The sequence below is a fragment of the Thermobia domestica genome, chromosome 14 (genome assembly GCF_964235325.1).
Source record: "Thermobia domestica chromosome 14, izTheDome1.hap1.1, whole genome shotgun sequence".
NCBI lineage: Eukaryota > Metazoa > Arthropoda > Insecta > Zygentoma > Lepismatidae > Thermobia > Thermobia domestica.
Window position 1 is genome coordinate 171,330,533 of NC_137467.1, and position 27,399 is coordinate 171,357,931.

A 27,399-nucleotide genomic window follows, 5' to 3' on the forward strand; every position below is an offset into this window, starting at 1 on the left:
TATACCCAGGCCCATATTTACTAATGGGCCACAGTGAGGCAAATTTACAGCGGATACTACTAAAAAAAAATTGAAGAACGGTATGCGTAATAAAACTAAATTGACAGAAAACTTAAGGAAGATATGTTCTGACAAGAATATTGGTATCACAGTTTGACAGTTTCTCAGGTCGAATGTAGCCAGGTCAGGGTGTCCACTAAAATTCCAAAATGAAATTTCGTGACTTTTTCGTGACTTTCTCTTCACAAAACAATAACATTTCGTAACATTCTTTCGACCGAATTTGGGCGCGAATTAGACTGAATTTTCATGCATGTGATATAAGAGAGATTTACTTGCAATTTGGTAGCATCTAAAGGCGACTGTAAACATTTTTTATGGTGAATTTTGACGTTTCATAGAACAAAATTCTCCAGTCTATACTTATATTTATACAATTTTAGAAAAATCGTGACTCAAAAGCTAAATTTCGTGACTTTTCCTTGACTTTCATGACCGTTTTCTGATTTCGTGATTTTTTCATGACTTTCGTGACCGATAGACACCCTGCAAGTCGAACTTTTTTTCGTATTTTTGTAACCATGTGCAAATCTCACATTTTTATTCATGTAAATTAGATAGTTTTTATGTGTCTCTAAGCAATAAATGTGTATTAAAGATTTATTATAAGATTTTTTTTCTTTCTTGGTATACAGAGCGGTCCAAAAGTGTATTCACTGTTTGTAATTAAACAATTTCTAAACAAAAAGACTTACACTCACTAATCTAATGTGTAGTGTAGTGTAAAGTATTAAATTTATACTGAGCATGCGCGGGTTGTTGTTGGTGGAACGAGCCAGTCATATTATCCAGTGAACCAGAAGACAACTGAGTAGCAACAATTGTTGTGGTTCGCTTATCGTTTATTGCACGCAAGGTTATACTGAAATGGTACTGGAAGTACGAGGGCATTTACGAGGTAACCGGCATTGGTAGAGAGGGTTTGGAACAGTTGCCCGCATTCACGATAAATTCGAAGTTGACGGAACAGTTAAAGATGTGCACACGGAAAAATCCGACAGCTACAAGTCCGGTGTCCAGTGCTGTAGTGTTGCAACATTTCACCCGATCACCGCAAAAATCAGTGAATCAGGAAGTATGCGAAAGTAGAGAAAGCCGATCAGGTGTAAGACTCATTCTGAAGAGGGTAAAGTGGAAAGTGGAAATTCTAGGACTACTACACGCGATGAATGACGACGACCCAGACGGAAGGATGATGTACTGTAAATAGTTTCAGTACACGGTTGGCAAGGATGTGGAATTTGCAGAGAAGTTTGTGTGGACTGACGAGGTGCAATTCAAACTTAACGGTACTGTGAAAGGATACAGTTGTGTCTACTGAGCTCCTGAAAATCCTCACGCTCATGCGGACACGGCAGTGAATCTATCGGGGATTGCTGTGTTGTGGTCTAATGCATGGTGTGATTAGTTCCTTCTTTTTCGAGGGTACCGTCCGTAACTGGTGAAGCATATCTTGATAAGCTGCAGACAAGAATTTTGTCTGCCATTCAAAATCTGTCTGGTGATGAACGTTTTTACATACAATACGATAAAGCCCCACTTCACTACCATCGAAATGTCAGGTTGTACCTCGATAAAACAAAACCTGGACAGTAGGTTGGGCGAACAGGTCCTGTTGAAAACCCACCTCGGTCTCCTGATTTGACACCTTTGGACTTCTACCTCTGCGGGACAGTCAAAAATGACATATATCGACAGAAACCAGCAACAATCGAAAAACTACGTGAAAAAATCGTACTCATGTGCTACCATTACGTCAGATACATTAACAGCCGTAGTTTGGTGTGCAGTTCGGCGTCATGGGTGTTGCATAGAAGCTGCACTGGTAATTTTGAGCACATACCATAACCCTCTCTCAGTCCCACAAAATGTCAAGTCAAGTCAAATTTGTCGCGTGATATGGACTAGCAAACAGTGAGTGTATATTTTGGACCCTTCTATAGTTGGCAACAAGTACATCCCTACCCCTATCAAGATTTCCTTTGTCGATATTTAGCATTGGATTTTTTGCACTTATGAAAATGCTTCAGGTACATTTCTTTTTTAGGTTACAAGGTGCAGAACTTTCAAATCCTGTACCAAGGTTAAGTAATATCTAGATGATTTGATAAACCTGATATAGCTTCTCTGTCTTCTCGGGACTTCAGTCTAATGCCAATTTGACTATTGCGAAAGGTAAGCGACCATGAGTATCGATAAAATTACGTAATATTCCTTAATTCCCATTGTGGAGACAAGACGATAATGTGAAGATCGTGTTATGGAAAAGAACTTAAGCTACTGTTTGCCGCTAAGAATTAACGGCCGAGTGTTCCACTCCGTATACTGGAGGAAAACTGAAAGAAACGTTACTATATGAGTAATTTAACAAAGTGGTATAAGATTTGTCTCTACATTGAGTAATATAGCAAAGTGGCATAAGATTTTCCCTATATGAGTAATTTAACAAAGCGATATAAGATTTATCCCTATATGAATAATTTAACAAACTGGCATAAGATCTGTCCCTATATGAGTAATTTAACAAAGCAGTATAAGATTTGTCCCTATATGAGTAATTTAACAGTGGCATAAGATTTATAAATAAATAAACGAATGTCCCAGTATACGCGGCTATGACAAATGTAAAGAAGTTGTGAACATCTTAGAAATTTCAGCATTAAAATTACAAAAGTTGCCAGATTTCGTCGTAAGTTTTAAAACACATTTTTTCTCTCTATTTTCGTAAATTTCGCATTTTCCTTTGAATAAACTGGCGCATACTTTGTGCATACAAACAGGGTATACAAACAGAATTCTGATATATGTGACTATGAAAAATAGGTAGAATTTATAATCTTATGAGGAGTTTCGTCATGATAAATCACAAAATTACTAAATTTGCCATTAATCTCGAGTTTTCCCATTTTTCGTTCTGTAACTTCAACACAAAAACCTACTTCAGTTTTTCATCCTTAGTTTCGTGTTTAACACGCTAAAATTATCCAAAAAACGGTTGCTTATGTCCGCGTTATATAAAACTTCCTTACATCTGTAGTACAGAGCAATTGACGCTGCCTATTCCAACAAAAGTTGCTTAATAACAATAAAAATATTCACATGTGACTCCACTCATCTTAACTCTGGAATTCTTACTTAAATAATTACTATTTCTCTGACCAGAGTACGTACTTCTTTATTAATTAAAATATAAAAAGCAAAAATTAAAATTGTATATCAATAATTTAATATTATTGTTTGTATTACCTACATTAATAAGTACATATATATATATGCCAATTAACGTCTGATGAAAGTGGCCCCGCATAGTGTAATCGCTAACGCTCTCGCCTTCGGTGCGAGCGGTCCCGGGTTCAATTCCCGGTTGGGGCACTCGGTCGAAAAAGTATGAAAAGCTTTTTTCAGGCTAGCCATCTTGAGAGAGGTTTTTCTCATTCACACCAGGCAACATATAGGTCCCAGGCCACTCCCTTTCCCTGGACAGTGTGCTTGCCGAGGGACGTCATCTCTCAAATGTGATGGGCTAAATGGCCTTAGATGCCGAAAGTCCAGAAATCTAAATCTTAAATCCTAACGTCTGATGAAGATAACAGTACGTTATTGAAACTGTTACAACTTATTTTAATTAATAAAGAAATACATACTCTGGTTAGAAAAATATTAATTACTTAAAAACCATTCAATTCTATTCTACTCTACAACTCGAACCTGCACTTGATTAACATGAGAAGGTTGTTAGGACCTTGGAGCCTTCGGCAGTGTTATCAACCAGAAAAGAAAACTTCGTAGTTTCAATTTTATTATTCTGTTAAAAGAAAAATATTAAGTTGTTAAGAATTCTAATGCTGTTTACCTTTCGCTGCCAACAATGAAATGCACACCACTGCCTACACTGCTGACTTCTGTAGGGAAACTATCAGTCTCTTCTCGACCAACGTCGCTGCTGCCAGACGATTCACCTCCGTCCTTCCACAGCTCGTTGTTGCCGTTCGCTTCACCTGGGTGGCATGCTGCAATTACATATTCAGTTAATTATTAAGAAAACATACATGACAATCATCCATGAATAAAATACCTTTTTTTTTTTAAGTACGTTTCGAGGAATATAATCAATCGAGAGCCATTTTCATATACGATAACATCTTCATGAAACAAACAGGGTACGTGGCAACTTGTGCTAACTACTGCAAGAATATGACAACCTGAATGCAATAATGTTCCACTGAACAATATTTTTTATATTATGTAAAGCCTAATTCTGAGTTCAAACCCCAAAGCAAGAAAACCTATTAATTCTAGAAGCATTATTCACTGCCTTCAGCTCACTCAAATAAATAATGCTTATTAAGTTCTTACGGAGTGTTTAAATACCTCAAAGAAATATGTTTCACTAAGCTCCTATGGTTTTCAGAGCTCAAATAGTGTTCATTATGCTGCTGCGGAGTTTCGAAATAGCTCAAACAGTGTTCACTACGCGCTGTCGGTTTTAGAATAGATTTAATATAATATTCATTAAGTTCTTGTGAGTTTTTACAGAGCTCAAATAATTAGTGTTCATTCAGTTAATATAAAGGTTTGGAACAACTCAAATAAGCACTATTCATTAAGTTCTATGGGGTTTATAAATACCTCAAATAAAAAGTGTTCATAAGCTCCTATGGAATTTTTTAATGGCTCAAATAAATAACAGTCAGGATGTTTCTTTTAAATCAACAGGCGATAGTAAAGTTCGAATGAATATAGGATATTTTGCAGAAAGGTATGACTTATATAGGTTAGTTTTCTAGCTTTCTCAACATGTCGAATTTTAAATTTTGCAACTACAACCTAACATCCTTATCTAACATCACGGAGCTCTTTATGATTGGAGTATCACAGTAAGTTTATGTTTAAACGAAGGGTTTCATGAGGATAAATCGGAAAGGTATTCACATGCTGGAAACATATTCAGCAACGGAAAATACTGTGTCCATTTCGACTACACGGGGTGAGAGAAGAGACACTTTCCAATTTAAAATACAATATTGTCAGCTTACTAGTGATGGGTAGTTCTGGAACGATTTGTTCCAAAAGAATGAATCATTCAAAGGAAGGAAAGGATCGAATCTCTGAAAGGAACTGGATTGGCTTCGACGGATTCAAGATATATTGACTCAGGAGAATAAAAAGACAAATTCAATCGATGTAATTGTCAGACTGAGTCAGTGGATTTGGTTGGTGTAACCAGATTATGGTACCAAACAAGAGACGAGTGGGCCAAGTTGCTAGATTCATAAAGATAGAATCAGACAAAAACAATAGTTCAGAACAAGGGGCCATTGCACGATAAACATGTAAATGTACTTACTATGCATGCCTAGAAATAATTAAACCTTCCTTCATCATTTTTGTACCCCTCCTTTGCATATAAAAGCAAGTTAGAAACCAGGAAGAAATGGAACTATATGTCTCGAAACATAACAATTCTTCCTTGTACGATTATTCTTGTTCCTCCCCACCCAAAACCAACTTTGCAATAACTTCTTACTTGATAAAAGTGGTTTGGCTGTAAGGAAAATTATTTTGGAGAATCATATGGAAACTCGAAATTACCGTATTTATGCGAATATAAGCCGCGTGTGAATAAAGGCCACACTACTAAATTTACGAGAAAGTTGTGTGTTGCACCTTTGGAAATGTGTATCAATCATCCATTCAAAGCTAATGTAAGACAATTCTCAAGAAATTACATAACGAACAAAGCAACTTCAACTCCAGGAGGCAGTCTGCAATGTGTATGTGTGTCAGAAGTATGCCGTTGGATTTTGGCTGCTTGGCGGTCGATATCGGAAGAACTTGTCATGAAAAGTTTCAGAAAAACCGGAATTTCCAATAATCTTGATGAGACTGAAGATGACCTTCTTTGTAACTGTGGTTCTGAGCAGAATTATAGATTGTCTAGCGAGAGTAAAAAATCAGACGCTGGTGATGCTGAAATGGTGGGAAGTGATTGTGCTTGATTTGGGTGGGTACAAACAAGCTGACGCAGTTTTGCTAAACAAAGTTATTTTTCTTTTTTTAAGAACAGGTGCTGTATTAAATACACCGTATATATTATATATACTGTATAACAAAGATACGTATTCCTGTTAATAAAAGTATTAAGTGTACAAGTGGTTTTTGTGCCAGCGTACGGAGATATCGGTACCCAATGAAAGTGGCAATTTTTGCGAACAAGGTAAGTTTTTCTGCTATATTCTTTTTAAATCTTTGATGGTTTACAAACGTAACTGAAGTAACTTATAATGTTACTAATTTCAACCCAAAAGATAAGTAGGTGTACATGTAATTTTGAAATTGACGATTTATTATCTGAGGGAAAAAAATCTCGATTATAGGCACCACCATGATTTTTTAAGCCGAAATTTAGGAAAAAACGTGTGGCCTATATTCGCGCAAATACGGTATTCAATTCATTGTAACCAAAAGGTTTGATTCAAGAAAAATCGAATCTTCGTTTGGTGGGGTCAAATTCCAAAACAAGGAAGTCGGAATCATACAACTTACTGGTATTAAAGGATTCGATCCGGAGGAACAAATTCTTATTTGGAATGGATTGAAATGAACAGACTCTGGAAAAGAAATCACTGTAAATTACTAACATATTCGACGGAAGGAATTAAACGCACCACGTACCACCAATTTTTTAACATAAAGCAAAAACAGTGAGCTGATTTCATACGAATTAACTATCATGAATAAGAAATTCAGAAATCAAATTTCCAACTTGTACGGCACTTATATACTAGCGTTTCCTGTTCCTCTCCCCTTTTAGTTAATACCATGCGTTATGCTAAAAAGCGTTAAGAAGCCGGAGAAGAAATATCGAAGTTTTAATTTGTTTTTAATTTAATCACGGTTCTTCAAGTTCAAGTTCACAAAAAATGGCTCTCCATTGTATATTCCCGCTAATTAAAATCGTACTACATCTAAAACACTGAAAAACAGAAAAGCAAACATCAAGAGTGTGCACAGGTGGAATAAGACAAGCGGAAAAAGAGAATATGAAACTGAACCAAGCAGCGAAGCCCAGGAAAAGAACACACACACACATAACATACGTGTAATATGACTATGAGTGAAACTGTCTCTAAAATAATCTTATACAGGATAGGATCAATTTAAGATAATTAGTGGAATTGGTCGTAGGGTGGCTACACTGAATAAAACAACCGACAAACCTCACCGTTTGATGGAAGGGTGAATTGACCTCATCTCCGTAGAAAGGCGTTTCCGATTAAAGAAGCAGATAAACTTTTTTCTTGTATTTAAGTCATGAACACGTATGTGATACATTTGTTGGTTATTTTATTCAGTGTAGCCATCCTCCAATCAATTCCGCTAATTACTTTAAATTTGCCCCATCCTCGTAATTAGGCATTTTAGATCAAAGTCGCAGATAAACTTTTTTTCTTGAAATGAAGTCCTGAACACACATGCGAAGTTCGTCGGCTTATTTCTGGAACACCGTGTATAAAAGTGAAAATGATATTGTTTTTGATCGCAGCACGGGAAAACGTTTAAAATGAATTTTCGGATATAGTGATCACGTACATCGAACTAAGTTTTTATCATATTACTTTGTTTGAAATGCGTATCTTTATTGGGAGAGCTGGGAGTCCAAACTTGATTATCTCACAAAACTGATGAAACTTGGTATATAAATTTCTCATTAAAAATATGTGCTCACATGTCCCAACGTTTCTGAGTATTTCCATTTTAAGGAGGAGGATGGGCATTTTCTATTAATTTCTTTATTCATATTAAAAGCGATGTGCCTGCTGTTTGTGATCGCGTCACGGGGAAACAATTGAACAGTTTGAAATGAATTTTGAAGTACAGTTAGTATCTATCTTGAGCTAGATTTATCATGTAATTTTGATTCAAGGGTACATCCCAAGGGAGTAGAAAGGGTTTAAAATTTAAGTCAAAATATAGTATGTCACGAGCCCGTCAATTCAGGAAAATCAAACTCGGTGTATATATACTCCTGATTAAAAATAAGTGAATACGTATCTCAGTATTTTTGATAATTCCCGTTTTAAAGGGGAAGCGAGCATTCTCTATAATTTCTTTTCTTCTTTACATTGAAAGCGATACTCAGTGGCGAATCTATAACGTAAAAACTGGGGAGGCAGCCACACCAGATTATATTAGGTATATCATGAGTTTACTACAAACTTTCAAAAATAAATAATAGCTTAAATTACCCGGCCTAGATCCGCCACTGGCAATGTTGCCTGTTGTTTGTGATCGCATCACGGTGAAACTATTGAACAGTTTGACGTGCATTTTGGAACATAGCTAGTATCGTAATTGAGCTGGATGTTTATTATATTGTTTTAACTAACAAGCGCATCCTAAAGAGGTACAAAATTTCAAGCCAAAAATACAGCATCTCATGAGCCCGTCAAGTTAGGAAAATGACAGTCGGGATATAAACCCTTTATTAAAGATAAGAGAACATTTCTTTCGCCATTCTTGAAAATATCCCTTTTAGGGGGTGGGGGGAGAGGATATATTCTTTAATGTCTTTCTTCACGTTGAAATCGATGTTACTTGTGGTTCGTGATTTCGTTATAGGAAAACTGTTCAAACAGTTTCAAATAAACTTTTTGAACATACCACCTACCTGAAGCTGAGATTTTACCATGTTAACTTTGATTAAAGGGCGTATTCTAAAGAAGGTTGGGATTTAAAATTTGTCAAAAATAGTATATTATGGAATTTTTATTATTGCATTTTTATTGATATGTGTATTCGGAGGGGGAAGGATCAAATAACTAATTAACTAACTCTATGATCTATGGAACTTGGAGGTTCAATGCCGCATTCACAAAAGCTCTCCATTGACTTCTCTCCTTAGCCAACTGGATCCAATTTCTACTTTGTATTCCTACTGCTACGAGATTCATCCTAATATTGTCCTCCCATCTGTGCCTAGGTCTTCCTAATAATCATTTTACGATTGGAATTCCAGTTAAAATTTTGAAAGCTTTTCTACTTTCTTCCATTCTGGCTACATGACGTACCCAACTAAGCCTCCTAGATTTGATGCCCCTAACAATGTTTGTTAAACGGTATAATAAACTCTGTAGTTCCTCGTTACAATATTTCCGCTATTTCCCCATTCCCGTTCCTCTTGGGTCCGAACATTCATCTCAGGGTCATGTTCTAAAATATTTTCAGCCTATGTTCTTCCCTCAGACTAAGCGACCATGTTTCGCAACCTACAGCACAACATGTACGATTGTCGTTTATATTTTCGTCGACATATTTTAAGCTTCAAATTCCTCGACAGAATTCACGACGACAAAAGATTTTGAACTTAATTCCCTACTTTTAGTTGCCATTTAATTTCTTCGTGAATATGGTTTTTGTCTGTTAATACTGATCCTAGATATTTTAAAGAATTCATTGAAAGTACTATCTGATATTTTAACGCATCAATAATTTGCAGTATGAGGACGTTAAAATATTTTCCTTAAACCCAGCCTGTGCGAAGAACGGGCATTTTAACCAGTTTAAGAAAAATTAACATTGATCGTTAATATTTAAATTGAATGGCACAACAGTCCTCAAAGGGCTATGATTGACTAAATGGTTGTACTTTCAACTAATACTGGACTCCGAACGCATTCTGTACTTCTGATTTTCTACACTTCATTTCTAACTGGATGCTCTGTGACGTCACAGTACACTACTCCTTTTCTAGTGAACTACACAGAGAGAACAAGGAGCGCAAAGAAAATCTGGCGTTGAGAAGATAGTGGTAAGAGGCAAACAAGCACATAAATACTATGATCGGTGGTTTTGGAGGCATAGTACCCGTAGCTCCATGACTACTTGCACACTGTTGACAGTAGCTACTTTCATTCTCCCACCTCATCCCTTTCTCTTCTTTTGTGGCATTTCTCTGATTGTAAAAGAATGCTACTACGTTATACATCGAGGAGTTCGCTTTTATTTATTTATAGAGGAATGAAGAGTGTGCAGTAATTTTAATACATGGGAGTTGGCAACTCTGCACAGTTTGAACCACCCGCCACCTGCGGTGCTACTTGTGGGTAAATACAAATGGCGACTCGTTCGGAAAACTGGTCTCGCGAAGAAGTCCGCTGAGTTATTCGATTTGTCCGGGTGAAACATGTAACAGCTACTGAAATTTACAATGAAACAAGTGCCTTAACCGATATAGTGGCTATGTCACAAAATACCCTAATGCATCTGTTGGCTGTATTGGTTGTATGAAATAAAATATACACGTTTCACTGCAGGTTTTGTAACCTTACTTTCTGATCACCCCTCGTACGTATTTCTGAGTGTTACATCTATGGCCTTAAGCCCGTCACGTATGAGGGATGGCGTTATTCGGGGAGCATACTATCTGGGGAAGGGGAAAGGAAGGAGGCGGCCTGGGACCTGAATGTTACGTACTATCCATGCATTGGTCTGACGTGAATGAGGAAAAACCTGACTCAAGATGGCTGGCCTGGAAAAGCTATTACACATTTTCGACCGAGTGTCTCCACTGGAAATCGAAACCGGGACCACTTGCATCAAAAGGCGAGAGCGTTAGTGACTACGGTACGCGGGGCCACTCGGAGAGTTCGAAATGGGTGTTATAGACGAATATTTGCTACTTCCATGATCAAGTCACTTTCCGAATGTGGTAGAATGCTGAGGCACCCAAAATTCTAAATCGAATCCGCTTGAACTTAAAATTGTTCCACTGAGCTATATTAGGTTCAGGGAACCTCGTTACGATATTGGAGAATTTTAAGAGAAATTGATTTAAATCTTCTATCAGCAGCCAGGACTACAGGAGGAGATTTACTGCTTGAAATGGGATTTTGAATCACTCTAGTGAGTTCAATTCTCTCAATGAGCATCTCATGCAGGAAAGACAAGGCACAGGTGTTAGCCACTAGACCCACGATAAGGGAAATTTTAAGAGAAAAATGTACAAAGAAGTTTCACACAAGTAAAATAAAATGCAGAAAAATTCCATTATCATTTTTTAATTTTTTTATTATTTTACTGATTCCTTACCAGTTTCCCTGGTGGCTACGCAGTTAACGTTCTCGTTTTCCCGGTAGAAGTGAATATATGTATATGCTTGTGGTCCCACTTGTTACATCAACTGATATAGCCTCCGCATTCAAAAGAGATGTTACACTCTGAATAAAGAAACAACTTTTTACGTGCTTTTCCCTCTAAGCCGAACATAAACAGAAGCTGGAGTCACGGTGATTCAGTGGTAGAACGTCCAGCCCGCGCCATGTAATCTTTGTGGTAGACGAACACCGCGTTTTCTCGGGAATGTCCTTTTCTTTCTCCACTTTCCTCATTCAACCATATCATTCATCCCATCATCATCATCTCCGTTAGTCACTGAGTATAATCGTGGAACGTTAAACAATAAATAAACAAAGTAAAATATTTAAAAAAAAAAATAGAAGCAAGTTATATTTTGTCTTCCTCTCTCAGTGGGAATAACGAGCGCTTCAAGTTTTAATTTTGGCCCTGCTCCTGTACCTGAGATAAGAATATCTTGTTCAATAGAAGAAAATTAACGTCTGCGAGACTATCAATAACCTAGTCAAGTTCAGTTTGCTTGTGAAAGTCCATGAATGTGTTCATTTAATCCTGCATATGTTAAATATAATAACGTAACTGAGTATTTGGTTGATTTTTTTTTCTTTATGTCCTTACGCAACATAAGTTTATGACAGACGTGTCTAAACCCTGTTCGGCCTAACCTCTGAACTGCGATAAACAAAACCACGTGAAACTAAATCTCGCTGATTTGCTGTTGACCTACCGACGCTTGTACTCCTCCGAAAAATAGTTCATATGATTTGAATATTACTTTTACTATACAGCTGCGTTATTATAAATTACAAAAATATAATACGGATTATCTAAAGGTCATTCAACGAACCTTCTGATCCTGATGTAAACATTGTAGAATGGTATTACTCCTCCAGTCATCGGATGATTGGTTATCGGTCACCGCTTCTTTCGAGAAGCACGTGCTTGTACCCTGTCGGCGTTTTGCATATTTCCCGCACGCAGCCATATTGTAAACTGTGATTCGCGCGTAAGGTGGGTCAAAGCCACTTTCTGCGCATGCGTATTCTCTTTTAATGCATTAATTCGATTTAGTTCTTATACACCGTGTTGTTTCTGTTATATAACTGTAAGGAAATTGCATTTCTGGTAATGAGCCTTACAAGCAACAAAAACATTGAAAAACAGCTTATTTGACAATGGACTATTTTCTTTTGCCGCATGGATGTTCCAAGCCTCTTTAACCAATAAAGTGAAACAATTACCACGTGTATCTGTTTACATGAGGTACTGAACGTTCCTTGAATGAACTATAATAATACTGCAATCGAGTGTGGTTAATGAAACAATAGAAATAAACACTAAGCATGTGCAGTAATTATGGCGCCAATTCAACTGTGGAGGCGTGTTCTGCTCTCAAGTCTGAAAGACGGCTGGCATGAATCCCGGATTGTGAAACACCAACAAGGGAAACCTTTACTCACTAAGCAACAATTGTTTACCAGCGAAATGCAAATCACTTTTTTAATCTTTCGAGATTTTTCTTTCTTTTCTGCTGCTGCTGTAAGTATCTGGACAATATTGTCAAAATGCACGTGTACAATTTGCTCCTCCCCGTGGGGAGTGGGAGTGATACATCACTAGCCAATCGTATTTGTGACAAGCGAAAGGATACAAATATTTTGTTTATCGGAGCTTACAGCTTACGTTGAACAAGGAATAGTATCATGAGAGCCAGAACTACGTCCAGACTTGAATCTGATGCAGTAGTGGTGCACAGATTATTATGTAACGACTTGCACAAAATATATCTTTTTCTATCAAAGAGAACTGGATTACAGATCTATACCAGAGGCTCCAGTTCAATAACACTACATTCCTACTAAAACACGCCAGAGATGGATTACAGATTCACGCCATAGGCTTCAGCTCAATAACACTAAGTTCCTACTAAAATATGCCATTCGATCTATCAAGCTAGAATGAGCTAGAATATGGGAGTTTTCAAACAGATACTGTTTATTAAGTTCTGTAGGGTTTTGGATAGCTAAAATGGTTACTATTCATGTTCTTTTTTCTTTCTTACTTTTTTTCTTTTTTATTAAATAAATAACAGTAACTTTCTACTTTTTTCTACAGTTTCTGGAGTGAAACTCGATATAAAATTCTGACAATGTTTTAACATTTGGGATAGAAATTTAGAGTATATACTTTGTCTGTGTCAACAAGCTCTTTTCTTCGCACTATATAAGAAATGAAAGTGTTATATCGGATGAATTGATGTACCGGTATGCAAGGAACCGTCCTGTGACGAACACAAAATTCTTACATATCTGGAATTAATAATCCTAATCCACAATATATCCTTTTATCCTAGTTACCCATATCTTCAGTTATCCATACAGTTTTGAACTAAGGGAAAATGAAGTTGTCACGTTACGCCTGTTTCAATGACCTAGTAGCCTCACTAGCTACATGAAGTAGGCTGGAATCACCCTTTTTCTTTTTACAACACCGAATATAGAACATCACTGGCTTCATTCGTAAAAACTAATCCTTCTTGGTAATGTTTCAGAACACTAAATTATGATGCTATTTGAATACGCAAGGGTTTACCCGCGCGACTGTGCAAGACATCTTGAAGTTATGACGTTCCCCTAAGTTCCCCAGTTTGAACTTTTCGTCGTCGTACCTTGAAAAATCACTGTATGCAAAATGAAACTTTTTACATATATAGGACTAGTTTCGTGTACAGCATATATCTACAAAGAGTTATGTGACATTATTCTCATAATGCGTAATTAAGTCATAAAACAAAACCCGCCATGTAATGTCGCGGTTAAATTCTCCTATCATTTTCGGCTGTTTTCTCAAAGACACACAACAGATTTTATGTTCAAATTGTAACAATAATGCGCGCCCAGCAGCTCCATATATCTGATTTCTCTGTCTGCTGCCTAGCAGATAAGGCATTCGTCTTTTCTCTCTCCTATAAAATTTTGAATTTTATACATAGTGGTTTTAGAAGCAGAAGGGATGATCTGTCTAAGTACTCTTGAGAAATGTATTGGCTTTTGTGTACTTGTTAAAACCTATAATTGAGACAATATTTCGTTTCTTAGGAAACTTAGAAAAATAACTTTTCTCTTTTCAAGATATTTCGTAGAATAGATCATATAGAGAACTAAATGTTCTAAAAGTACTAAAAAACAATAAAATCATTCAACAGATTGCAATAAAAGTACAACTTTAAATTTAAAAAAAAAACATTACATTTTTTTAACTGGATTGGAAATAAGATTGCTTCTAGAACTAATAATGAACGTCCTTAATTTTAAAATACGCCTAAATAAGATCAAGTAAGGTCAAATGCGTTTAAATTTTGTCATCATCATCATCTGTTACTATTGGTACGTTACCTTTCACGATTGAATGACCTTATTTTGAGAGCTCGAGTTGCATTCGTCAATTGGAAGTCTTAATTATGGTCATTTCGGACGCATTTTGACCACGCTTGATTTGTGCGGTGAACCTCGACTTACATGGACGTAGGAGTAATGCTGCTTAATGAGGTAATTTTGAATGTAACGCTTGATTTGTGGGGTCCAGTTCAACTCGTGAATTGGAAGACTTGCATCGACGTAAAATTGACGCTTTTATCTACATTACTTCGAACTAATTTGCACACGTTGAATATACAAGGTCAATTCAATAAATAGCTGGAAAAGTTGTTTAAAGTTACAAAACTTCGACAAAGTTTGTGCTGCTTCGTTACTTTTTGGTGGTGTCCTACAATTATTATCAGATGGTTCTGGCACGCCTGCTTTGCAAGCAGGATGCTGGGAATCAGTGAAACAAGATGGCGGCACCCTTGCAATGTGGAGCAGCGGAGTATCATTGCAACCCACTTTGCACGCACTTTCTTGAACATCAGTACGTCCTGAACAATATGGTGGACTGATCTGTCACTAATGTTCATCTTTGTTGCAATATTACTCACCGTAATACGTATGTTTTCCCGTATCAACTCATCAACTCTCGCAATGCTGTTCTTCGTGACTGCACAGACAGAGCATCCTGGGCGTGGCAAATCTTCAACACTTGTTACACCCTGGTTGAACCTATCTACCCATTCGTATACTTGTGTTGGACTCAAACAACTTTCAGCACATTACACTGCCATCCGAAGGGGAATTTCAACCCTTCAGCTAACAGAAATCTAATGACTGTCCGCTTCTCCACGTTGATGCAAATCTGCAAGGATGCCGCCATCTTGTTTCACTGATTCCCAGCATCACGTTCGCGAGGCAGACGTGCCAGGCCCATCTGATAATAGCTCTAGGACACCACCAAAAAATAACAAAGATGCACAAATTTCGTCGAAGTTTTGTATTTTTTATACAACTCCTCCGGTTATTTATTGAATGGATCTTGTATTACTTTAGAGCAGTAAATTTAAAAGCACTAGTATTCATTCAAATCAATGAGTTGAGTTGATTTTGAGTTCAGCAGCAAGGCTATATGAGACGTGGGCCTACTGATTAACTTGGAATCCGAACCACCTGAGCTTCTGCCGGGAATCGAACCCGGGCCTCCCACCCCAAAGGCACTACGCTAACCGCTTAGCCACGGAGGAGCACCGATTCAAATCAAGTGTGTACATATGAGCAATACATTTTATACGCAGACAAACTTAAATTTAAAACCTCAAAACAACTCCACTGAATTCACTCCCACTTTCAGTAGCTTATCAGCATATTACAAATTTTGTACAAAATCTGAATCTCCAAACGGCACTGGAAGTGAGAGCTCCTCCGCGGCTAAGCGGTTAGCGTACGCGCCTTTGGTGTGGGAGGCCCGGGTTTGACTCCCGGCGGAAGCTCATATGGTTCGGATTCCACGTTCATCAGTAGGTCCACGTCTCATATAGCCTCGCTGCTGAAAAGGGACGTTAAACTCAAAATCAACTCAACGGCATTGGAAGTGAGCAAATTTAATTTGCATAGCATAATCGTAATTAATTGTAATATCAATTTAACTTCGTTCTAATAAAGACTGCCACATTTAAACTGAAATGGTACAAACATAAACTAGAAGAAACAATTACTATAAACCCAAAGCAAGGAGAAGTTTCTTCAACTGCAGACGCCCCAAAAGAAATGCTGATATTCCCAACAAACAAGCACAGACATTCTAGCAAGTCAGTGGCGGCTTGTAAGATAAAGCTAGTGAAGTGCTCCTCTGGTTTATTATAAACGAAATTAGACGAATCCTTTTTATACCATAAATATTTCTAGTGGGTGCAAAGAAAATGTGGAAGAAAGCCTTTCCAGATAATTTTTGCACATGGATTAAATAAATAAATAAAACTTCTCACAGACATAGAGATTTTTTTTAAATGTGGTCCAGTCCCATTCTTTTTTCATACAGAGTCCATTAGAAAAATGTATAAACTCTTTGTCATTTCGTATCAAGATACTGGCATTGACAAGTGTTCTGAAATTGAAGTACGTTGTAGTACTTTCTTTTTCGCCCAACAGATGTCGGCATTGTCAATTGTTTTCAGTTAAAATTGTTATAGTACGGCTTTTTGCTCAACAGATGTCAGTACTGTCAGCACGGTTAGTTAGATAAGAAAATGGCAGAAGCACGCTTGGTGTTCGAGCAGCGTAAGCAGGTTTTGAAGTGTTTTTATCAGGTTTGTGAATGCCAACGAAGTGCAGCGTCAGTTGAACCACCAACCCGCCTAACAATCAAACGCATTGTTTGAGGCGCATGGAACGATTTGCGATATTCACAAAGGAAAAATCGGGCTGACAGTATGGACATCTGTTGAGCGAAAAACCGTACTACAAAATAATTTTAACTGAAAACAATTGACAATGCTGACATCTGTCGGTCGAAAAACCATACTACAACATACTTAAATTTCAGAACAATTGTTAACGCCAGTATTTTGGTACAGGGTGACAAAGAGTGTATACATTTATCCGGAGGACTTGTATATTTCGTAACATGATAATCAAAGAATAATATTAGAATTTCTTTGCGTAATTACTTACTAGTTGAAAATAGTGTCAACGTCCGAACCGCACTCGAATACAGTTTCTCGTGAGAGCAACGAAGTAAAGCAGTGTTAGGCTTGGTCCGAGGATAGATGGGAGACAGTTCATGGTCACCAAATGTGTCTGTAAAGTCTTCATTCGATTTCAAAGTGTTATAGCTTGAAAAAGGGCAAGGGGAGTAATATATAGAGTAGCAAAATTTACATAGGAGAAAAAAAAATGCAAGAAAGGATTAAACAGCACCAGGATGATGTAAGATTGAAAAGGGACAACAATGCGATATACAAGCATCACAAAGAGACAAACCACAGGATAGGGTGGGAAGGAGTAGAGGTCATAGAAGTAGAGAACAGAACTTTGGTGAGAAAACGGAAGGAAGCTAGGGAGATAATGAGGGTAGGAGACAAGGTGATGAATTGGAATGCAGGATTCTCGATAAATAAAGAGTGGGAGAAGATTCTGCTTAAAGAAGAAATGAAAAGGAAGAAAGAAAGAGGAAAAATTAATAAGGAAAAGAAGGATAATTAGAGGACAGAATGTATCCAACGAAAAAAGTAAACTTTTAATTGGACACGTGTGCAGCTAAAAAGTGAAAGTGAAAGCCACACAAGTGTTACTTTTTAATGAAGGGGCGGAGCCTAATTAAAAGTTGATCTCCGGAGACTATATAAGTGATGACCAACTCCCAAGCAGCCAGGAGTGGAAGTCTGATAAGACACAGTTATTGTGTTGAAACTGTTACGTGATACTGTTTTTTTACATATTATCACATAGCCGTGCTCAGTATGTTATTGTGTATTAGTACAAAAAGGGCAATCGTATCTGAATTAAACAATCACAGTTTCGAAAGAGGGAATATAAAAATTTTTGTTTAGTTGCGGAAAAGATGTCACTAATACACAGGGGGATGCATAAAATCATGCCAACCACGTAAGGGTGTATATTAACAGCCTTATCTTGTAGAGTAAGCTTAAAAAACAATAGAATATGTTTTCAAAAAGTCAGGTCATGATTTAAGTATACTATGATGGCCACTACATTCTTCCTGTTAATTCTTGAAATATATATGTATTCACAGGCCGCTATTTGGCTACACTGATTTACAGTCTGACAGAAATAACAGTTTTCGCTATTGTCGTGAATATTTTAATATCGTTTCGCTCACTTACTTTGTCAACTTGGTCTTAGATATGTTATGCTTAGTATTGTTTTATTTCAAAATATTAGTAACTTCGAAAAAAGTCACATTTATTAATCGGCTGACTGATTCCAGTTTAGCGTTCCTTTCCGGAACAAATTTATCCAAGACAAAACCTACCGTTGAAAGTAAGAGGTTTAATCACTACTCGAATTTGTATCAGAGGCAAGCACGCACTCCCACCGGGAAATCGAATCCCGGACACCGCATAATATTGAACGAACACGCATAAGTAATTTGGTCACAACGAAATAATAACTTTGTTTCGGACCCACATCCAGGCGCGCAGCCAGAAATTTTGGTTGGGACGAGTCCAATACTACAAGAGGGTGTCTACTAAAATTCCAAAATGAAATTTCGTGACTTTTTCGTGACCTTTACTTCACCAAATCATAAAATTTCCTAACATTTTCAAGAACAAATTTGGGTGCAAATTAGGCCGAATTTTCATCCATGCGATAGAAACGTACTTTATTTGCGATTTGGAAGCGTCTAAAGCCGACCATAGATATTTTTGGTGGTGAATTTTGACGTTTTATAGAACGAAATTTTCCAATCTGTACTTACATTTGTACAGTTAAAAAAAAAAAAAAAATCGTGACCGAAAAGCTAAATTTCATGACCGTTTTCTGATTTCGTGACTTTTTCGTGACTTTCGTAACCGATAGACACCCTGTACAAGCTACCATGTCTATGTAGTATTGAATGGGTATCACTCTGCATCCGAAAAGACGAAACGTAACTGCAAAATCTTCCACCTATATTAAAATAAATAAATAAATATATATATATATATATAAGAAAGAGTACAGTTGAAATGTAAGATTGAATTTTCATGCTACATCAATCATTTTCCTGTTAAACAAGTACGGTTTTATTAAGGAAGTACACAATTGTATGCTGCGTTAGGAAGTTTTGGGAGCGGGAATTCGGAGCCGGTGGACCAACTCCGTGAGTGTGCTCTTGCCCACATCTCATTTCCAATTTTGCTGTGCTCTTCCTCAATTAACAGCTCTAGAGAGAAGTCACAACGGTAAAAACCTAAATTTTATCATGAAAAGCTTAGAGAAGAAAGCACCATATATCTTCAGAAACCTGTATACAATTAGTATACCTGTATACATAAGACAACTTTTCTTCTCTTAGCATGCAGTAATAATTTTTTTTTTTTTTTTTTACTGATATGACTTTTCGCAAGAGCCTTAAATGTTAAAACTTAAAACTTTTCGACCCACTTTCTACTTAGTTATTCAATAATTACCTAAAACAAACAATATAATTTCATTTCAATAGCCAATTAATTACACAGGGTATGGATTCGATGTATTTTGTTTCGCCGAATACAAATTTCGAAAACCCAGGACGATTGATCGTGTCAATTTGTTGTTATGGGAGAAAAACTTTAGCGATTTTGCATAGGGAATATACACGTAAAACAGTCACATGAAAAAACTAGGGATGGGCAAAACCGGTTTTTATAAAAAAAAAAACCGCAAACCGTTTTCTAGAAAAACCGAAATTCGAAAAACCGACATTTCGGTTTCTCCAGAAACCGGTTTGGTTTTTTCACCGAAACCGGTTTCAGTTTTATACAAAGCCGGTTTCGGTGTTCTTCGAAACCGGTTCGGTTTTCACCGAAACTGGTTTCGGTGAAAACTTTTGGAAGAGAGAAATCTATTTGTGTGGAAACAGATTCGATTTCCGGAGAACGAAACACTATTCTGGTCAGAAATAGAACAAATTTTAGAAAAAACCGCAACCGGTTTTGAAGAAAACCGAACAGTTTTGGAGGAAACCGAACAGTTTTGGAGGAAACCGAAACCGGTTTCGGTGAAAAACCGAACCGTTTGAGGAAACCGAAACCGGTTTATGGAAAAATTTCAAAACCCGTTTTGAAATAATCAAAAACCGGTTTCGGTTTTTCTAAAAACCGAAAAACCTGTTTTTGTGCCCACCACTAGAAAAAACGAAAGTTTTGTGCAGTGAACTTCAGGCTACGGATAGGAGAAACATACGTTTATCGCCCATAAAACAAAACTGACGCGGTCAACCGTCCTGGGGTTTCGAAGTTTGTGTTCGGCGTAACAATACCCTTCGGTTCGCATGCACAGAACTTTTGTGTATGTGTGTGTCTGTGTGTTATGGCTGTCTTACATGTATTCTCTCTATCCAAAATCGCTAAAGTTTTTCGCCCATAACAAACAATTGAAACGATCGATCGTCCTGGGGGTAAGAAATTTGGATTCGGCGAAACACAATGCATCGAATCCTTATCCTGAAGTCAGGTGCACAGAACTTTTGTTTTACTTTTTCTTTATTTTATTTTACTTTTTATTTCTTTGTTTTAGTTTATGTGTATGTGGGGGGAGGGGGCTGTGTTATCAACAAATACGATGAAGTTATGCCATGCATTTCTAATAATCTTGCTCCTTCACTAACTTCAATGCCACGAGTCGCCACTGCTGAAAGTAAGGAAGAAGATATAATATACCAAGATATATATATATATATATATATATATATATATATATATATTAAACAGAAAGATGCTTTCCCTAATATCCTCCACCACATATATAGCTATAGCTTACCACTTTCCTGTGTGACGGTGCATACATAGCATTCAGTGTGATCCTCAACCACGAAGACCTTCAGCCATCATGCAATCAACTGGGAATAGACAAAACACTGTCGAACGCAACCACCAATTACTGTACACGGACACTGTTCAAAGTATTTATCATACACTCTGGTAGTCGGAAACAATTGTTTTGTGCGTATAGGTATTTTGATGTTCATTGCATATCTATCATTCACATGATAAGACTTCGGAAATAAAAGTACTTGCAAGTTTATAATATGTACGAAGAAACATATACATATCAGAAAAACATAATAAATCATACATGATGTTGTCAAACGTAAGTAAAGATCCTCATCAAGTGTTAGAAAATAAAAAAGAGGAAATAATAATAACCTTGTCTAACTTGGCCATTCTTCTTGGTTCCACGGAAAATCTTCAACTACTGTAACGGATCGTTCTATTTAAAGATTTCTTTAATTCCTGAATTTTTTTTTAAGCTTCCAAGCTTTCGACTCTCCCCTGGAGTCTTGGTCAGGGGACTTAAAAACAGAAAGAAAAAGAACAGAAACATCAAGGAATAAAAAAAGAACGGACTTACCAAGGAGAAGAGCTGTGGGCAAAACACGTTGTCAAGTGCGTCAATAATCTGCAGATGGTCTTGAAGAAACTAAAACATGGCGGAGTCAGTTGGTGCGCCTTTTCTGTTTTTGTTGGAACGTTGCCAACTCACGTTATTATTTTTATTGTCATACCAATGTGAAAATTTTGTAATTACTGTCTTCCATTCGTCACTCAACCATCCTGTCTAAATTTTTTTAATGAATAAATATTTTTTTTTAAATTACCGCCTTCCATTCATCACAACCATCCCTTGTCTAAATTTAATTTAGGTTTTTTTTTTAATAAATAAATAAATTTTCTAAAACCAGTCTCTCTACTTCATTTCTAGCTCCAAATAAAAGTTTTGAATCTTCTACCTGTGTTGCGTTTCTTTTAAATGCTTCGATAAACCTGTCACCGATTTTCCACTTTTGAATCTCTAATATGCTCCTTTACTCGGACTTTTAGATTTTTTCTTGTTTTGCCTAAATAAGAGGCAACTGCAATTTATTTCTTAAATATACGATTTTTTTTCATTAGGATCCGTGTAGTAACTCTTAAGTTGGGTAATGTTCTTTTCTAAAGTTTTGGGGGCTTTAAGGTTGTACGAAAACTGCATTGTGTATATATTCTATTTAATACAGTTATCAATCTGGGGAAAATAGGCAATCCAACCCATTTTTATAATTATTATTTTTCATGTCGGTTTCAGGTTTATCGGAACTTAAATTCCTTTTAACCTGCAATACCTTTATACCGATCATTTAATAATGAAGCTGGGTCCCCTTCAAACTACCCTGTTTCATCAGGTATTCAATTTCTGTCTGTAAATCTGTTTTTAAGGAAGTAAGACTACGAAGTAACAATATGTTGAAAATGGCAGAAACGAAGAGGTGGCATGCTTTCCTGCGAGTGATCGACTGGCTTCTTTTTACATCCATTACTCGGTTATACACACTGAAGTTATTAAGAACAGAACCTACTATATTTTTACGTAAACGTCGAAGACGCCGGGACTTGGACGAGTTGCAGTTGGCAGGTACACAAGCTATCACTTAACCCCTTCAGTGCGTAATTTTCAGATGCGAACCGCTGTAAAAAGTTTTTTTTTTTTCTTTCTTTTTTGAGAACTTTGGATATTGATTCTAAATCTGTTTCAAAATCACTTACATCAGAATCACTAATTAATAACTCTTCCTCGGTGTCAGCATCGTTGAAATATCGTTTTGAAGCCATTACTGTGCTGTCTGCTCTCAAACAAAACAAAGAATGAAAACTGTATTTGACGAAGCCCAAACGCTTTTTAGTTTTTCTTTTTCCTCTTCTTCTTTTAATTAAGCAACAATTGAAACCATCTGAGTGCAAACTCGCTAAATGTTGTCGGGATAACATTACTCATACTATGGGCAAGTATATTCGCCATACGCAATACAAAATAGCCAAAGCAAAATGAAAGCGTATTTACACGCCATCCGCACAGCAGGTTCGTTTTGAAGACACGAGTTAACTCGCCACCCACACTGAAGGAGTTAAAATCTCTGTGCGTAGAATAAATCCTTTCACACCATATCACCTCGCGTTTAGTTGATTGATTTAGCTTTGTAGCGTAGACATCAACAGAGAAACTACAGGGTGTATCAAAACGAACTTTACAACTTTGAAAATTCGTATTGATTTATTTATTTAGCTTACAGACATAGTTTTGGTGTCATTTTGTTGCAAAATACATTATTATTATTATTATTATTATTATTATTATTATTATTTTTACCTTAAAGAGGTTCAATGGCTTCCACTAGTGACGTGACACAGATCCCATCTGAAGTCAATTTCTTGCCAAACCCGCTGCAACATGTCAGGTGTGACTTGTTCAATTGCGAAGTTAATCCTAGCTGTAAAAGCTCTGGTAGATAAACCGTTTCTCAATACACGCCAAACTGTCATGTGCGCGACGTCCAGCTGTCGAGAAGCACGCCTGGTTGATTTTGTAGGACTGTTCACAAAGCTTCGTCTCACTTGCTCTAAACATCGTCAGACGCACGGGGACGACCTGAAGATTTGTTGTGCCTTACCGAACATCCAGTTTCAATAAAACACTTACGCCACTGTTAAATAGTAGGCCTACTGAAAGGATCTTTACCATACTTCATACGAAAATTACGTTGCACATTTGTCGCAGACTTGGATTCTTCAAATCAAAACACACAGCTAGCACGCTCGGGACCAGTAAATTCAGCCATCTTTGCTGCAACTGCTGCTAGCGCTTGCGGTGGCTTAATACTTGATGTATTTTGCTACAAAATGAAACCAAACCCATGTCTGTAAGATAAATGAAAATCAATATGAGTTTTCGAAGTTGTAAAGTTCTATTTGATACACCCTGTATTTGTCGGCGTACATTGAAGGTCATGGCTTAAGGTTGCCTCTCATGAATGGACTACTAGTTAAAAACTAACAAGAGAACTTCAAAAATTAGGAAAACTGTTACTGAAGATGAAAAAAAGATAAAGTTCGAACTTAAAATAATATACAATTAATAATAACATATACGAAATTAATAAATACATTAAACTGAATATAAAAATCAAGGTGCTGTGTTATTTTCACCCTCATTCTTCCATATTCACATGTCATTATATATATATATTAAAATATTTTTAAAAAATGCTGAAGCAAGCTATATTAGGGCTTTGAAATAAAAATGAGTGGCCCCATTTAAAAATGCAATTTATTATTATTGATTTGTATAGTAGAAAATAAAATCTTTAAATTGCATGTATAGAGGAAAATAAAATCTTTAAATTGCATGTATAGAGGAAAATAAAATCTTTAAATTGCATGTATAGAGGAAAATAAAATCTTTAAATTTGCAAGTATAGCATAGTGGGTTGCGTGCCACTCAGGAGATTTACACCCACAATGATAAATGACTTGTTACATGCCAGATGGCAGAGTTTTGCTGAATTTCCTCTTCAAAGTGGAAAGGGATATTGTAGTAAAGAAAGGTGAAAAATTCAAAAATTGTTTTCAGTAAGTATTTTTGTTTTTATTTTTCTTTAGGAAAGTCCATCACGTCACGAGATGTTTGTTTTGGAAAAAGTAACGGGCCGAGAAGCTTATGTAAAGGTCACCTGGCTGTTGTTGTCTTTGATGAGAAAGTTTGTTTCCCTATTCACACAACCTTAACCATGTTGTCACTTTTTAATTACTGTGTACAAAAATGTACACTAAAATATAATTTTAATTTAAAAAAAAAAAAAAACCTTATGCATTTCCAGGTGCCAAGTATTATATAACAATATATATATATATATATATATAATGCCTTTTTCCAAGGCATTATAAATCAACTCTAAGAAATCGGAGCCGATATTGCATACTGCGTAAACCTTATTTCTTCGATGATTGGTACAGTTCCACAGCTATGTGACCAAGTTTAGCAAGTCTCCAAATAGAAAAAACAGCAACTTACTAGGATTTACTGTATATCAGATTATCCTGACTGTTGTACTCCAATGCTCTTGGGACAAAAATGGCGTTGCTATTACAAACGCACTCTAATCATCTTTTCCTTTATTATTATTATTATTATTATTATTATTATTATTATTATTATTATTATTATTATTATATTTTTCTTTCTTTATGAGAACCAAAATCATTTTTTTTTTTGTCTTGTATTATTTTTCTCTACCGTAGGCCAGCTACCTTCAAACGGTATGTCCCGTCGCACTAGTGTGCCGCGATGAAACTGCTGATATGCAAGGAGAAAATTAGAACACGAAAAACTTTATTACTTGTGTTTCAAAACGGAAACATTTGACAGTCAGTACCGCACGAAACTTTTCTAAATGATCAATAATACATTTTTTTTTTTACTGAATGTTAAATTTTTATTGGTCTGCATTAAAATTTAAATTACAAGTTTGCCAAAAACTGCAAAACACTGCTGCAGGCGCATCCACCGTCAACTTTCCTTCTTGGAATATATATATTGGAAAGGGAAAGGGGAAAAAAAACAGTAACATGCACAAGCTGTAAAGGAAATCGGGAGAAATCACAATATCGAAATACACCATGTTTCAAAAAGAATGTCCTGATTTTGGACGGTAATAATTACGGAACATGGGACGTGCCGGTAAGGAAATGAGTGTTATTTCAACGGGCGTGGCGTAGAGTTTTAGAAAATCGCCGTTAGATGTTAGTCAATGCGTCTTCTCAGTTTACAGAGAGTCAGAAGTAAGATGGCGCACGCTCAACAAAAGGGGTTTTGTGTGCTGTAGTTTACAAAGACTGAGTCAGTGACTTCGGTCCAGTGCTTTTCGTCGGCGTTTTCGCATTGGTCCGCCTGCACTCAGTAACATTCGTCGTTGGTATCACCAATTTGAAGAGACAGGATACTTGTGCAAAAGTAAGAGTACAGGCCGGTCTCGCTCTTTCCGATGAAATGGTTCCGAACGACAAATTTAGCTATCGTCTAGATGTTGTTCGTGCTGCTGTTGGTGGACTCATAGAGCATTCGTAATAGCATAGCTAAAACTTTAAGCTTTTGTGAGTATTTTGTAATTTATCCCATTTTGGTAGTATGTTTTCATTAATACATATAGACTTTTAAAATCACGTCATTCTTTTTGAAACACCTTGTATTTTTGTAGCTTTACAACACTCACGATTTATTACTTCTCAAATTCTTACAATGCAAAAAAATATAAGGTGAAGAAAGCTGTCGTTGATCTAGCTTTGTGTTTCTCAAATCTGACAGACTAGATAATTCAGTTGTAATCTAAGGATACTATACTTCCTAATCTACGGTTTATTCTATAAACATCACACTCATTGCTATATTCTTGATCTTTATTTGAATACTTTATTTTAGTGCCTATTACAAGATTATTTGGTATTAACTCACCAACTATCTTTCATTTGCTCTCGTTATTCTTTAAAATAATACCTGATGTCATATCTTACATTGTACATAAACCTCCTTGTTAATCTGAATTCACAGACAATATGCATACAAACAACTAACGAACGGCGTGCGCTCAGTCTCGTGTGGCGCTTTCCGCTAAGATCAAATTCACACAATATTCCAACAGGATTTGAACGCCAGAATTTTCAGGTTTATGCGATGTCGTGTTTCAAATAGGGATTACCGTTTCCGTACATGGTTTATCTCTAAGTACTTTGTATTCTTTCGTAGCGCACTTTAAAAACAAATTACGAATATGCTTTTGAAAAGGGTCAATGGATTCTTCGGTTTCTTTCTATAAGTACAAGCTTGTTAAAAAATATATAGCCATCCATTTCTCTTTTAAAGGCCGTGTTTTGAACCACAGTAGGAAATTTTAATACAATCACTTGAAATGAAGTTGAATTCAGCAAATATTATTCATATTTGATTATTTAATGCCATCATTGGACAAGAATGCAAAGCTTCTCAGTTATGAGGAATTTAACAAACAAACAAACAAAGAAAACAAAAACAATCATTCAACCGTCATTGGTGTTCAATAATGCAAAGGCACTGGTTCACCCAAACACAATAACTGTAAGTGTGCATTCCATAAAGTGGCTAAACACTACTTCAAGATTGCAAATGTGCGGCTTGTCAAAAGGAGTCTTGATTGGGTAGATTGGAAAAACCGATGGTGGCGTATTGGCTAGAGCACCAGTAAAGCTGGAAAAGCGGGTTCGATCTCTGGCGCAGTCACACATTTTTACTGTGATTTAAGTTACACTTGGAGAGTCTGTCCATCTTACAAGTATTCGTACATAAATTA

At 36.5% G+C, this 27,399-nt stretch overlaps 1 protein-coding gene across 2 annotated transcripts in view; it reads right to left on the reverse strand.

The window, feature by feature from the left end:
• Stim (stromal interaction molecule) overlaps nt 1-27,399 on the reverse strand; it is a 193,308-nt gene that overhangs the window by 19,992 nt on the left and 145,917 nt on the right. For both annotated transcript variants that reach the window (XM_081739177.1, XM_081739176.1), the window contains exon 12: nt 3,914-4,070. In XM_081739177.1, coding sequence (XP_081595303.1) covers nt 3,914-4,070 — 157 coding nt within the window. The remainder of the gene's footprint in view (nt 1-3,913; nt 4,071-27,399) is intronic.